Here is a 13,896-nt window from a genome sequence, read left to right as displayed (position 1 = left end):
GGGAACGACTATGAAGTCAGCATTCTCAGTGCTCTGTCCTAAGGTTTCTCTTCTCATCTCATACACCAACGTTAATGCGAGAACTCCGGCCAAGTCTCAGCACGTCCTGCCTGGGCTAATTGTTAACGAGCACGATTCAGCTGGACCCCCCTCCGGGGTTCCAGCCCCTATGGGAGGCATGGCCACCTCTGCCCTCAGCCTGCCAGGTGGGCCTGTGACCGCCTCCCTGGGGAGAGGGCTCCCGCTGGGGTCAGAACAAGCGGAGGGGAAGTTGTGTGTGTAGCTGTGCGTCCATGGAAGGTCGCGTGCCCTGCAGAGGCCGAGCCTGGGAAACCACACTTCCTGCCTGCCCTGTGCAGGGTGTGGCCCGCACCACCCCGGGCGTTGGTGTTTGCGGTGGGATTGTTTGTGCAGTGAGGATGGGTGTGAACTTCCGAGCTGCAGATCCTGGGTGGTTCTGCAGGGGTTTCTCTCCGAGATGTGTGTGTTTGTGTTTTATTTACCTCATACCCCCCTCCCCCAAAGCCCCCGAACTGTAACAGCACGAGTCGGCTGACAGCACTGCCCCTCCTGGAGGACGCGCTGCCCCAGGAGAGGAGCGCCAACGGTCACAGCCCGCGCCCGTCCCCCACTGGGGGTGCGTCGGTCTGAGGGGCCGTGGCCCACCGTCGGCCTCAGAGCGGGCGCCCGTGCACCTGGGGTGCGACAAAGGACAGCAGGCTGACCGGGCCACCAGTGACAGCTGAGCTTCCTGCGGGGCTGGTTTCCAGGCCGTCAGTCTTTCTTGTTCGATTGTAAGGACGGCGGTGCCCGCTGGGGGACAGTGCTGAGGGTGGGGTCGCTCAGGATGCGCCACTGGCCTTTGGGGACTTTGTTTCTTCCACCCGCACAGGGAGGCCACCCACCCCCCGCCACTGCCACCCCAGTTACCGGCCTCAAGGATTCGCTGTCGGACCAGCCTGCCGCGTGCGAGGGTTGCGGTGTGCCGTGGACCCTGTGTCCGCGCCTGGCGGGTGAAGGGCGCTCGGGCGGACGCCCCGAGCCGCTGTGGGAAGAGCTGCTGCTCTAGGCGAGTGCGTCCCCGCGAGGGGCGGGACCTGTCGGAGCCTCCGCAGATACAGACGTGACTCCGGGTCGGGATGCTGGTGTCACCCGGGCCGCGCGGCTGTGACGCCTGCGGGCTCGTCCCACCTCGCTGGACTTGTCGCGGGTTGCCTGCCCGCAGGTGAGGGCAAGGCCGGGAAGGCGGCACCTAGCCCTGCCCGCGGCCGGGGGGCCTGGACGCGTGTGCGGCCGTGAGCGCCGCCCGCGGCCTGGGCTCCCACAGGGCGGCGTCCGTGTTGTCGGGAGCCCGTGTCAGTGTCGTAGGCGAGGTGTCTGGTGCGTGAGGCCGGCGCCCCCCCCCCCACCACCACGCTGCTGCGGCCCGGGGCACCTGCTCGCTTCCAAGCTCGCGATCCCGGAGCTGGTTTGCTCTGAGTGGGAGACGCTATCATGGGGAGCTCGTGTCACCTGCCAGTGCGGGGCCCGAGAGGTGTGTAGGAGACAAGAGGGCCTGGGGTGATGGAGGTATCGCCCTTGACCCTTCTCATGGCCAGACCCTGGTTTCTTGTTTATTTTCTCTTGTCTGGCGGCGGGGCTCTAGCTGGGGGTGCTCCCCACGCCCCCATCCTCAGGCTGCGTGTCCGGGTCCAGCCTCGCCCTTTCTCACAATCGGTGCTGCCGGCATTTTGTCGAAACACTTCTCTGGTGGCTCCGGTCAAGCTTAGAAGCAGCAGGTGGGAAGGTCTGGCCGCGGTTGGAGCGGGCTTCCCTGGGGCGGAAGGAGCAGCAAGGATCCCGGGCCCAGGAGCTGCTGGCCAGGTCTGCACACGCCCCGTGCCAACGGCCCGGAGCGCCGGATGCTCCCGCGTGGGCTCGGGGTCCCGCGCTGCAGTGGGCGACTGTCGGGGCTGAGCGCCCCACACCGACCCCCCAGCTGGTGAGCCGTCCCCACCGCGTCCTGGGCTCTCCTGAGACGTGGCGGCCCTCACAGGCTCTTCCCAGGCTGCAGGGTCCGGGGGTTTCAACTGGAAAGGACCTTAGAGACAATGGATCCAGTTCACCTCCGTGTCTAAGGAAAGTCAGTTTAGTTTAACCGAACGCTCGCTCACGGAAACACGCGCATCATGCATCTTCCTGGTGGACTTTTCGGGAGCTCGTCTCCCCGCTGCTCCTCGTGGCCCTCATGATGCCCTGGCCATGTCCGCCCCGCCCACTCGCCGTCCTCAGCCGGCGCCCTTTGCACAGCCAGACGGGTGGAAGCACAGCCGCAGCTGCTCCATTACCCCAGCTGCTCTGCCCCTCTTCCCAGAGCGCGCGTGAGCGTCCGCTTCCTTCCTAAAGAGCGGGGCTGAGGTTCCTGGCCTCCGACCCTGCCTGTCGCAGACGCAGAAGCACTGAGACGCCTGGGCAGAGCTGCCCACGCCTGCCCGGGGCCTGCGCGCCATGAGTGAACACAGCCCAGAGCAGACAGTCAGGCCCATTTGGGACACTGCTCCCTCCAGTACCTTTTCCTTTTCTTTCTTCTGAAACAGTGCCTGCTGTCAGCGTCGTGCCCGATGGGCTGGAAGCTTCTTTAACTCTCTGGGATCTGAGCCGGGCGGCTGGACACGTGTGGATGCCACGCAGGGTCACGTGTCACCAGCCTGTGATCGGAGCCCAAGAGCTCCCGCCGCTTGTGGCCCCCCGTGACCCCCTGTCATTGTCACTTTCAGGGCAAGGTCCACCTGGCGCTGAGGCTGAGTGAGGTCATCACCGACTCGGGTGTCGTCTGCCACAAGCTAGCCACGCGGTAAGACGCGGGACGGCCGCCACGGCCTGTCTGCCCAGGGCTGTCTAACCCCAGGGTGCGGGGCGGCCCATGCTTTATAAACAAATGACTCAGGAGTCCCAGACTTGGGCATTCCCCAGACGACTGTCTTAACATCCTTGCTCACCCTGGAGGTGACGCGTTTGGCTTTTGCAAATAACCAGTTACTCAGGGCGACGTTTAGGCAAAGAGGTTGGGGTTGTGGAAACGGTGAGATGGGGGCCGAGCTGGGGCCTGACCTCAGACCTCGACCCCGAAATCGGGGCTCCTGCTACCCTGTACGCTTGCTGAGTGTGCACGTGTGAGTGTGTGCAGGCGTGAGTGTGCACGTGTGTGTATGGGATCGGCGTAGACAAATGCCTGGGGTGTGAACATACCTTTTCCAGTGAAATAGGCTCTGGTCGGATGTGATGCAAGCAGCCGTGACCCCCAGATTGTACAGCTGAGCCGTGACCCCCAGGTTGTACAGCTGAGCCGTGACCCCCAGGTTGTGCAGCTGGTGAAGTGACGTCTGAGGGAGGAGGGTGCGATGTGCCCATGACCCCTGTTTTCCTGTTGTGCGTTTTGCATCCAGGTGTCAGCGTGTCAGTTTTTCTTTTTCTCCGGGATGTGTAACTGCAATTGGGGCCAGTCAGCGTGTTGGTTAGCGCCTTCCTCACGGTGGTCTGTGAGGAGTGGCAGTGACGTTGACGGGCGGCTGCTGCCCTTCATCTGGCAGCGCTTCCCCAAGACGCCAGCTGCGGGAAGAACTGCTCCCCCTGTCTGAGCTGCTGCCGGGAAAACCGTTATCTCTGCGGATCCAAAATGCACCACTGTCCCAACCTTCCTGATCAACAGCTGAATGTGATAAAAATGCATTTGCCTTGAACTCTGGGCTTTGGTGCAGGGAGGGGACGAGTGAGCCCCTTCTCATGCTTCCAGCCCCAGAGGCAGCAGCCCCCCAACTGAGGGCGAGTCGGTCTTGTCCTGAGACCTCCTCCCACCTGCCCACCCGACGGGTCGCCCTGTGTGTTCCTCCCATGCGTGACCCACCACTGTCCCTCTGGCTGCCAGGACCCCGAGCCCCCGGGGGCTTCTCAGGGTGTCAGCCCGTTGTACAAGCTCTCGGCTGGCTCAGGGTTCTGTGCCTGTCCCTGGAAATGTGCCTGAAGATACTTGTTTAGTGACGAGTTAGTTCACAGAGGGAGGAAGATGACCCAAGACCAGGTTATAGCAGGGAGAGAAGTGCAGAAACTCCAGAAAGAAGAGTGAAAGGAGAAAGAGTTGAAAAGATTCACTAAAGTCCCTGAGGGCCAGCCTGTGTAGCGGGGCGGAACACAGTGGTGGAGAAATGGAGAGAGAAGGGGCCCCACACTCCAGGGAGCAGGAACGGAGGAGACGGGCCCTCGGCCCGAGAGAAGAGGCCCCGTAACGCGTCAGGACCACCAGGCTCCCAAGGGGCGGCAGCCGCCCGGGCCAGCTGGCGTGCAGGAGTGAGCGAGGAGGCAGGGCACGCAGATCCTCGCATCCGAGTGTGGGTTAGGGCTCTGCTTCCGGCCAGGACGGGACAGGGGGCCTCACCCCTCTCCCGCCACAAAGGACTAAGGAGCCGACGCCGTGTGAGCCAGCCGTGCGGGCGGAGGGCGATTGGCCCCCAAGTGGGGAAACAAACAAGGTCGCCGCAGGCCAGCTTTCGTCCTGGAGGTGCATCGGCGACATGGCCAGCAGGGCGTCCCCAGCAGGGCCCAAGGCGGGTTAGGCAATGGGAGCTGGGGCGTCAAGGCCACCGTGGGCACGTTCTGCAGGGGAGGGGACCTCGTGGCACTCCCCAGACCTGCGCCAACGAGCAAGGTGGAGTCCCTCAGGGCCGGGCAGGCGAGGGGGCAAAGGGGCGACGGGGCCATAGAGCTGGGGGTCATTCGAGTTTCCACCAGCCCAGTGGAGCGCCTGCACTCACTCCGACCCTCAGCACGGACTCCAGGGGCCACACCGGGCGGTCGGGCCGCGCTGTCCCCGAACAAGGCTGCTGACGCCTCCCGGACAGAGCCGCAGACGAGAATTGCTCTCCAGACAAGAGACCCCGACCACTGACGGCACGGATGAGCCCAGAATCCGGGCACCAGCGACGTGAAGTTCACAGCGCCCAGTGTCCAGCCGAAGCAGGAGCAGGAGCTGTCCAGCGACAGCCCAGGGTGACAGGCGCAGGAGTGACGAGGGCGGTCCAAGAGCTGGAGTAACTGCGGTCCAGAACCCAAAGGGGGCCAGGCGCCGGGGCGGTCGGCAGAGTGAAGCCTGAGACGGGGTCTCCCGGCCCGAGAGGTGCGTTGCAGGCAACGCCCGGCCTAGGGCTCTAAGCCCCTGGGGTGCCAGGCCCTCAGGTCCCCACCGATAACACAGACTTCACCACAGTTCCTACCTGGCAGGCCGGGCCGGGCGGACCTCTCTCGAGCTCCCAGGAAGGGAGGGCAGGGGCTTCGCTCAGGAAATCTCCACTGTGGACGAAGAATGTCAGCTGCGGGATCAGGAGACAGGGTGTTGCGGCCCCCAAGCCTGCAGCCACTGCAGCTGCCTCCACGGCGCCCCTGAGGGGACTCCGGCTGGGAAAGCACAGGACGCGGCCCCAGAGAGCTGAGGTGCACGTCAAAGGAACGATTCCAGTGAGCCCAGACTCCCGTACCTCACTGCACATAGAGAAGCGCTACATTCCTTAACTGGAGATGTCGGGTTTTCTTTCATTAACTGTAATCTTTTGATGTTCCGACTACCTGGTCTTTGTTGCAGAAGCTCCTGTATATCCTGGCTTCCCCCCGACCTCTTCAGCGGAGTCCCTCCGAGCCTTCTGAGAGGCTGCGTCCCGGGCTTGAATCCTCAGAAAGTCCACCAAATAAAACAAGTCTCAACATTATTTGTTGTGCGTTTTTTTGCAGTCGACACCAGCAACGTGTCCTCCGCAGCCGGGCTGCTTTTCCCTTTTCCCTGGTTGCACGCACACCTTCTCCTGCCTCCAGATGTCTCATGACTGCTGACCAGCGCGTCCATCTCTGTTTATTAGACGGGAGCCCCTGGGAAGCACTTTGCAGGGACTCAGAGCTTTTGGCCTGAGAGCTGTTGAGACAGCTGCCCTCCCGGACCCCAGGGTGGCCTCGAGAGATGGCCCGCTGGCCTTGGGTCCCCTCCTGACCTCCCACTTCTTTCCTCAGCATCCTCGAGTGCCAGGGCCTCCCCATCGTGAATGGGCAGTGTGACCCCTACGCCACGGTGACGCTGGCGGGACCGTGCAGGCAAGTACAGCCTCGGCTGGGGGGGAGGGTGAGGTCGGATCCCCCCCCCCCGTGGGGTATCTTTGGCTCAGTAAAGGGCCCTGATTTGCATACCATCTGGGGTTAGAGACAAACAGACACGCCCGTAGGCCACGTGACGTGCGTGCTGGGTAGCCCAGCCGCAGAGGAGAGATTCGGCGTCAACAGTGTTTGTTTTCCACCCCGATCTTTCCCCCTCGATTACAGGTCGGAAGCAAAGAAGACAAAAGTGAAAAAGAAGACAAACAACCCCCAGTTTGACGAAGTGTTTTACTTTGAGGTTGGTGTTTCAGTGGCACAAATGCAGTTGAAGCGCACACCCCAGGGTCTTTGGCACAAAGACCAGTCGCTTCTGAGAGTTCTGGGGTGCTGTCCCCCCACGTGAAGACCCCCTCCTGCCCTGCAGCTCGAATTCCTAGGAACTGTCCTTCCTTCCCTGGGCAGAAAGGCTGTTTGTTGCTTCCAGCATGACCCGGTTTTGAGTTGAATGCTGACAGATTAATACTTGCCAGATTATCAAGACGTTGATTTTTTGTTTGGTTGGTTTGGTTTGGGGTTTCTTGCGTTTTGCCCGCCCCACCCAGTCTTCCCTGAGCAGTGGAGGGAGGCTTGTTTCACCGGAAGTAGTGAGGGTCTTAAGGCAGAAGGGGAAGTGCATGCAGATGAGAGCCCCCGGCTGCCCCTCAGAACGCGAACCACCAGCAGGACGGCGGCGTGGGGGCCGCGGCCCCGGTGACGCGCAGGTGGCCGTTCTCGCCCCGCAAGGGCCGGCACAGATGAGCGCGAGGGGGCCTGGCTCCCAGTGCAGGGAGAACGGGCAGCCAGGGGCAGCAGAGGCCTGACGCTCTCCCTCCGGCCCCCAGGTGACCAGGCCCTGCAGCTACAACCGCAAGTCCCACTTCGACTTCGAGGACGAGGACGTGGACAAGCTGGAAATCCGGTGAGCGCGGGAGGCGCTCGGGGTCGAGGCTCCGGCTCGGCGGGGCGGCCTGACTTCCTCCAACATTGGGGAGTGGATGGAAAGGAACTTCCGTTTTCTGGATTATTTTAACGCGAGGATGTTGGGTGGTGGCGAAAGGGCAAAGGTGGCGTGTGTTCGCTTTGCAGTATCTTCCGCCGGCTTGAAGGGCGGAGGCTCCGAGCCCCTCTGCGTGTGCAAGGCCCGGCCTGGCTCGCGGTCCCGCTGCTGCGGGGGGCCTCGCTGTGCCAGGTCGCAGCGTCCGCTGGGGGACTCACCAGCCCTCTTGCCGCGCTGGCCGCAGCACCGCCCCCATGTCAGGGACAGGTCATGAGCCTGAGGCTGGGGTGACCGCATTAGGTCCGATGGGCCCTGCTCACGAGAACCCTAGGGATTCTCCGGATTTGACATCACTTAAAATCCGCTTTCCTGTGGGTCAGGGTTTCCCGAGGCGCCTGAGGTTCGGAAGCTCAGAGGGGGCAGAATCGGGTCCCTCCCGCAAGCCCGGCCTCGAGCAGTGACAGGCATGGGGGTGGGGCTCCGGGCAGGCGGGCTTGTCCCTCCAAGGGCCTGAACTGCCCAACCTCATGCTCCAGCTGTGCTCAGCGTGGCCTTCATGCCCCGTCCCGTCCTGCCCCGGGTTCTCTGGGGAGAGCTCGGGGGCGCAGGGACCCCGCCCCTCCTCGCCGCCAGGTAAGAGACCCCGCATAACTGCTGTTTTCTAGGGTGGACCTCTGGAACGCCAGCAACCTGAAGTTTGGGGACGAGTTTCTGGGGGAGCTGAGGGTCCCGCTAAAGGTGCTGCGGCAGTCCAGCCCCCACGAGGCCTGGTGAGGGCACCCGGGGCCCCGCAGCGGCCTCCGCACGGAAGGGGGCCGTGCCAGCCGTGCCCGCCGCACTCAAAGCCCTCGCGTGTCCCGGAGACCACCGTCCTGCGCCCCGTCTCCCTCCCTGGTCTCCAGGGCGCCCGGTTCCCTTTCACCAGGGCTTCCAGGTCACATCGCGTGACAGGGAGCAAGTGCCAGTCTCGGCCGCTCCGGCCCCAGGCTGGCTTCACTCCCCACGGCCCCGCAGCAGACGCTTGGGCGGGGCAGGTGCCCGCACCCCACGCCACACAGCAGAGCCCTGAACGCCTGCAGACCCGGGTGGGTAAAATTTGGGTTGTGCCCTGGGGAAACTGGAATTCTCGATTCAGTGCCCCAGGCGACCCTGCTCAGCCAGCAGCCTGGCCTCGTGACGGGGCTGTGCCGGGCGGCCCCAGTGGCCAGTGCCTCAGCCCGCAGTGCGCCGCCCGGCACGTGTGCTCAGAGCAGCCGGCTGCGCCTCCGTCAGGAGGACCGCTGGGTGCCTGTGTGCCCGGGGCCGCCCGCCCTGCAGCACAAGCCCAGCCCCCGGCGTGCACTTAGGGTGATTCCACCCGGGCTCTGCTCAGGGCTGGCCGCTGTCGGGTGTCAGTCTTCAGGGGTAAATTATTTCACCGCAGTTTCCTAAACTGCTCGTGACCCCCTCCCCTGTCCTACCTGTTCCCCCCACCCTCCCGCCTCCCCACCCCAGCGTCTGAGTCTGTGGCTCAGTGTGACCAGCGCGAAGTACACAATGTGGGGGACCCCCCAGGTGCAGGGACCCTGCGGGGGTGTCAGATGGGGGACCCCCCAGGTGCAGGGACCCTGCGGGGGTGTCAGGTTGGGGCCACTGAGGCAGAGGGACTTAAGCAGGGTGTCCTGCAGAATCTCCCGAGTCCCCTTGCCTGCGACGGGAGGACCACCCAAGCGGGGTCCCTGGGGGAGCTGCTGCCTCAGACTGCCTCGTTTGTCTGTGTGTCCTGCACCAGGTACTTCCTTCAGCCCCGGGACAACGGCAGTAAGAGCCTGAAGCCGGAAGACCTGGGGTCGCTGCGCTTGAACGTGGTTTACACGGAAGACCACGTCTTCTCCTCCGACTACTACAGCCCCCTGCGGGACCTGCTTCTGCGGTCGGCGGACGTGGAGGTACCCGCGTGGCTCGCGCACCATAGCCCCCACCTTGGGCCTGCCGTGTGTTTGGGACCATCTGGGCCTCCCTCTGCTGGGGAAGGGAGCCCTCACGTCCCCCGCAGCGAGAGCCACAGGACCCGGCATGGCCCACGCCTGGCGCTCTGTCTGACAGTGACCCCAGGGTCATGGCCCTCTGCTCACTGGCCCCGGTGCTGTGTGGGGGTGCGGGGGGGAGGCGCAGACCCGCCGGGCGCACGCAAAGTGGGGGGCTGGGCCTGGGGCTCGCCTCCTTCATGCCCTGTCTCCCCAGCCCGTCTCAGCGTCTGCGGCCCACATCCTGGGCGAGGTCTGCAGGGAGAAGCAGGAGGCGGCCGTCCCGCTGGTGCGGCTCTTCCTGCACTACGGCCGGGTGGTGCCCTTCATCAGTGCCATCGCCAGTGCCGAGGTCCAGAGGACCCAGTGAGTGCCAAGCGCGCCCCGAGACCCTCCGGGGGTCCGGCCTGTTCAGGGGCTGGACGGGGGTCCGGGCAGCCAGAGGAAGCCACACGGTCAGGGTTCCTTCAGAGACACACTTGCGCTTCTAAAAATGCGCCTTTTCTCCTGGGAACTGGGAGGCACGTGGCACGGAGCGGTGAGCGGGGCACCGGGTGCCTCGGGGGCGGCTCCGTTCCTGAGGCTGGGCCCGCGGGCCTTCCGGGGAGGTGGGTTCTGCTGGGAGTGGCTCCCTGGGACCGTTGGCTCAGAAGGATCCAGAGCGTGCCCTGCTGGAGGTGTCGTTGGGCCTCGCCTCCCGTGCTGACCCCAGGCCCTGAGGAGCGGAGGAGGCCCTCAAAGCGCAGGGTGGGGGGCGCACGGCTGCTGCGCCCTGGGGACCCGGCGGTGGCCGCGGTGGGTTTGTTACACGGCAGGCAGGCCCAGGGCTCAGGCCCCACTGCGAGGCTTCGGTCAGGTGGCCTCCCTGCCCCCTGGATGCCTCCCTATCCGACACTGTTTTCCAGGGATCCCAATACCATCTTCCGAGGAAACTCGCTAACGTCCAAGTGCATCGACGAGACGATGAAGCTGGCGGGGATGCACTACCTGCACGTCACCCTGAAGCCCACCATAGAGGAGGTGAGGGGGCGCTGCTGGCGGGCCAGAGAGTCCCGAGGGAAGGGCAGGTGACACAGAGCCCGCAGCCCCGGGCCCCGCCTAAGCCCAGAACTGTGGCTTCCATGTCAGCTTCTCTCCGGCTTCCCAAGGGGACCTTCTGAGCATCCCAGAAGCTTCCTTGTTTTCTCAAATTAGAAAAATACTTAAGCAAGTCCATCATTCCGCTAAGACAGAATGACACGCAAGAGAAAAACTGGTTCTTCCGAGGACGCCTCCTCCCCCGAATCCACGAGGCCAGAGAGACAGCCCTGCTGCTGTCCCCCCACCCCAAACCCCTGCCCCGGTCAGACACCCTGGGAGGAGTGACCCTCCATCTCTTACTGACACCTTCCTGGGAGGGGGTGTTTCCCCCAGAACAGTTTCACCAAAAAGCAGGTCCTTTGCGGTCCTTGCGGTCCTTTGAGGGAATTGAGAGTAGATTCTGGTTTGATCTGTGAGCCAAACCCTGAGAGCACTTTGAGGTAAAACGTTAATAAGCTGGTGAAGCCTCATCCCGTGTCAGCCGCCGCGCTGCAGTCTCGAGAAGGACCGCCCCGCCTAGGCCAGGCCTCAAGCTGCCCCTCCTGGCCCAGGCCCGCCTCGCCCGCCGTGACCCCGCCCACCTGGGCTCCAGGTTCGGCTCACGCACTGCGTGTCTCCAACGCTCTCCGCAGATCTGCCAGAGTCACAAGTCCTGTGAGATCGACCCCGTGAGGCTGAAGGACGGTGAGAGCCTGGAGAGCAACACGGTGAGGCCCGGCTCGCCCTCCAGCGCCTTGGACGCTGCGACCCCCGGATGGTGGGCGGTGGCAGGCGCCTGAGCTGCAGCGGCCTCGGGGGACCACCCCCCCCCGCCCCCGGCGCCAGCCACCACCTCCCCTGCTCTGTGCCCGGCCTGCGCCTCCCGCCACCCATACCCGGGAGCCTCCATGGTTGGGGGCGTCTCCCTCAGCTCAGCAAACGCGGCTCCCCAGCCTGGGCCACCTGTGGCTGCTCCTGGAGCTCTGCCCCAGTTTTTAAAACAGCCAAGTCCCTGTTTCCATCTTTCCGCCAAGTCTTTGCCTCTAAAGAGCAGAGCCCGGTCCTGGCGCTCGGGAGGCCACGTCGCCGCGGGCACGGCCTCTAGGCTGCCGGTCGATGTGGGCACACAGCGTGCTCCCTCCACCCGCGCCCCTGGCTGGTTGCGTGGGTCACTGTGATTGCAGCGTGCTGCTCCTGGCCCACGGCGGGAAGTCTGTCTTTGCTGCTCTGGGACCCCAGCCTCGCCCTTGCCCCTCCTGGCGGCCGCGGGGCACGGCAGCCCAGGGGAGTCTGGAGCAGACGGCTGAGCCCCCCCCTTGCAGGAGAACCTACGGCAGTACGTGGACCGCGTCTTCAGCGTCATCACCACGTCGGGGCTGAGCTGCCCCACCGTCATGTGTGACATCTTCTTCTCCCTGCGAGAAGCGGCCGCCAAGCGCTTCCAAGGCGAGTGCTCGTGGCGCCCACACCGTGGGGACACCCGCACCCCTCACCGGACGGAGGCCTCCAGGCAGAGACGGACGCTCAGGGCCCCGTAGCGAGGGTTCTGACCCCGTAGCCAGTGGGCAGCGTCAGGCACCAGCATGGGGGCTGCACGGCGGGCAGGGCCCCTGGCTCCTGTCTGCACTCGCCCCTGTGTGAGTTGGGCCCCAGCCCCACCCGGAGGCCACAGCCGAGCTCTGTCCCAGTGGTTCCCAGTTTCTTCCTGCCCCCGGTTATTCCCTGCGGCTCCAGCAGCCCCGGTGAGTCCTGTCTCTGTGTCCTGGCCACAGATGACCTGGACGTGAGGTACACGGCCGTCAGCAGCTTCATCTTCCTGAGGTTCTTTGCTCCAGCCATCCTGTCCCCCAACCTCTTCCAGCTCACACCCCACCACACGGTAAGTGAGCCCCTGTCCCGGAAACTAGTCAACCGGACCTCCTGACCGTCCGGCCCCCTGGGCCAGCAGGTGGCCGGGGCAGCTCCCGTGAGCCGAGCCGGGGAGGTGCAGAGGTAGCCCCAGGTGGTGGCTGGGTTGTGGACGTGCACATGCCCTTACGTCTTTGTCTCAGGAAGGTTTCAAGACGTTCTAATCAAAGTTGTGTTGTTAAAACCGCTGGATGGTGTGGGCCCAGGGCTTCCTCTGGGCTTTTGTTATGACGTTACCCACTGCCCACACACAGGAGGACGGAGCGTGGATATCAGTCATCATTCAGGCCATGTGGTCCGCAGATGATTTCTGAGCTCCCACCGTGAAAAGGCCCGAGGCCCGAGCCCTTGCAGAGAGAGTGCCAGGGGGCCACAGTGCCAGGCGGAAAGCCCAGGGTGATGGGCCCATTCCTGGTTTTGCTGGTTTTAAATTAAGCCTGCGAACCGTGTGGAGGGTGAGAGGCCCCCAGGCTGGGTTCCCCGGAGACTCAGGCCCAGGGTCGCCAGGGGGATCCGCTCCTTTGCTGGAAACGTGGGGTCTGGGGTCAGGGGTGGCCCGAGAGCCCGCATGTCAGCAGCTCGCAGCCACCTGGGTTGGAGGGCCCACAGGGACCTCCGACTCCAGCGCCAGCGGTTCACCTGCTCACTCACGGACGACGCTCGCTCCGTGCAGCTGTTAGGGGTGTCGTTCGTTCTGTCGGCGGCGGTTCTGGGCTCATTCACGACTCAACTGTGAGACCGTCCCCTTCCCGTCTCCGGCAGGACCCGCAGACATCGAGGACGCTGACGCTTGTCTCAAAGACCATTCAGACTCTCGGCAGCCTGTCCAAGTCCAAGTCCGTGAGTCACTGACTTGAGTTCTCTTTTCAACATGAAGGAGGAGGAAGGAGTAGTAGGACGAGGAACAGGCATTGCCCAGAGTCCCCGCGGGCCGTGGGGGGGGGGGGGCCTCACCGCGTGGAGGCGTCCCCCGTGGGCGGTGACCGTCCCCTGTGGGTGGTGACCGTCCCCTGTGGGCGATGACTGTCCCCCGTGGGCGATGACTGTCCCCTGTGGGCGGAGGCGTCCCCTGTGGGCAGTGACCATCCCCTGTGGGCGGTGACCGTCCCCTGTGGGCGATGACCATCCCCTGTGGGCGGTGATGTCCCCTGTGGTCAGTGACCGTCCCCTGTGCGTCCCCCGTGGGCAGCTAACACTCCCGCTGCCATGTCTGGATCCACAAACCATGTCCCCTTGGCTCTAGGGACTGCGTAGCCCTGCCACACAGCCGGGCGTCCTCGGCCTGAGCACCTTAAGGAAGTCGGGGTGCTGCCTGGTGACCGAGGGCTCGTCTACGTGGGGCCAGCGAGAGCCCCTCCTTCCCTGGGTCTGAGCTCATTTTACCCCATTTGGTGACAAATCTGCGTCTCCCCTTCACGGGGGCGTCCTGGAGACTGACGACGTGCCAGGGCCCCGGGGGTCCACCCCGTGACAGCAGCAGCAGTGTGGGCTCTGGGTTCCCCGCACACAGGCGGTGACGTGGCCTGTTCCTCAGGGACGGGCCTGTCAGGCTCTGTCTGGAAAGGGTTGAGCCATGACCTACAGGATCACCCCAGCTCTCCCCATTCTGTTCTTTGTGGGGCGGAGTGACCCAGGCTCTCAGCACTGCAGACAAGCAGCCCCCTGCAGGGCAAACGTTCGGCTTTCTCTGAATCCGAGGGACACAAAGCCGTGGGCCAACGCTCTCCTCCATCCGTCAGCCCCAGCGTTTGTCGGCTGGAAGCCCAGATAAACAGG

The 13,896-nt window shown here is 64.4% G+C and overlaps 1 protein-coding gene across 1 annotated transcript in view; it reads left to right on the top strand.

Moving 5' to 3' along the window:
- RASA3 (RAS p21 protein activator 3) overlaps positions 1-13,896 on the top strand; it is an 88,757-nt gene that overhangs the window by 60,472 nt on the left and 14,389 nt on the right. The window contains exons 5-16 of the mRNA XM_059995896.1: positions 2,757-2,833; positions 6,031-6,111; positions 6,337-6,409; positions 6,993-7,069; positions 7,813-7,917; positions 8,919-9,075; positions 9,371-9,519; positions 10,059-10,173; positions 10,866-10,940; positions 11,535-11,658; positions 11,985-12,091; positions 12,883-12,960. Coding sequence (XP_059851879.1) covers positions 2,757-2,833; positions 6,031-6,111; positions 6,337-6,409; positions 6,993-7,069; positions 7,813-7,917; positions 8,919-9,075; positions 9,371-9,519; positions 10,059-10,173; positions 10,866-10,940; positions 11,535-11,658; positions 11,985-12,091; positions 12,883-12,960 — 1,218 coding nt within the window. The remainder of the gene's footprint in view (positions 1-2,756; positions 2,834-6,030; positions 6,112-6,336; positions 6,410-6,992; positions 7,070-7,812; positions 7,918-8,918; positions 9,076-9,370; positions 9,520-10,058; positions 10,174-10,865; positions 10,941-11,534; positions 11,659-11,984; positions 12,092-12,882; positions 12,961-13,896) is intronic.

The sequence above is a fragment of the Delphinus delphis genome, chromosome 18, assembly GCF_949987515.2.
Source record: "Delphinus delphis chromosome 18, mDelDel1.2, whole genome shotgun sequence".
In the NCBI taxonomy this organism is placed as follows: domain Eukaryota; kingdom Metazoa; phylum Chordata; class Mammalia; order Artiodactyla; family Delphinidae; genus Delphinus; species Delphinus delphis.
This window is presented reverse-complemented; position numbering and strand designations above follow the sequence as displayed.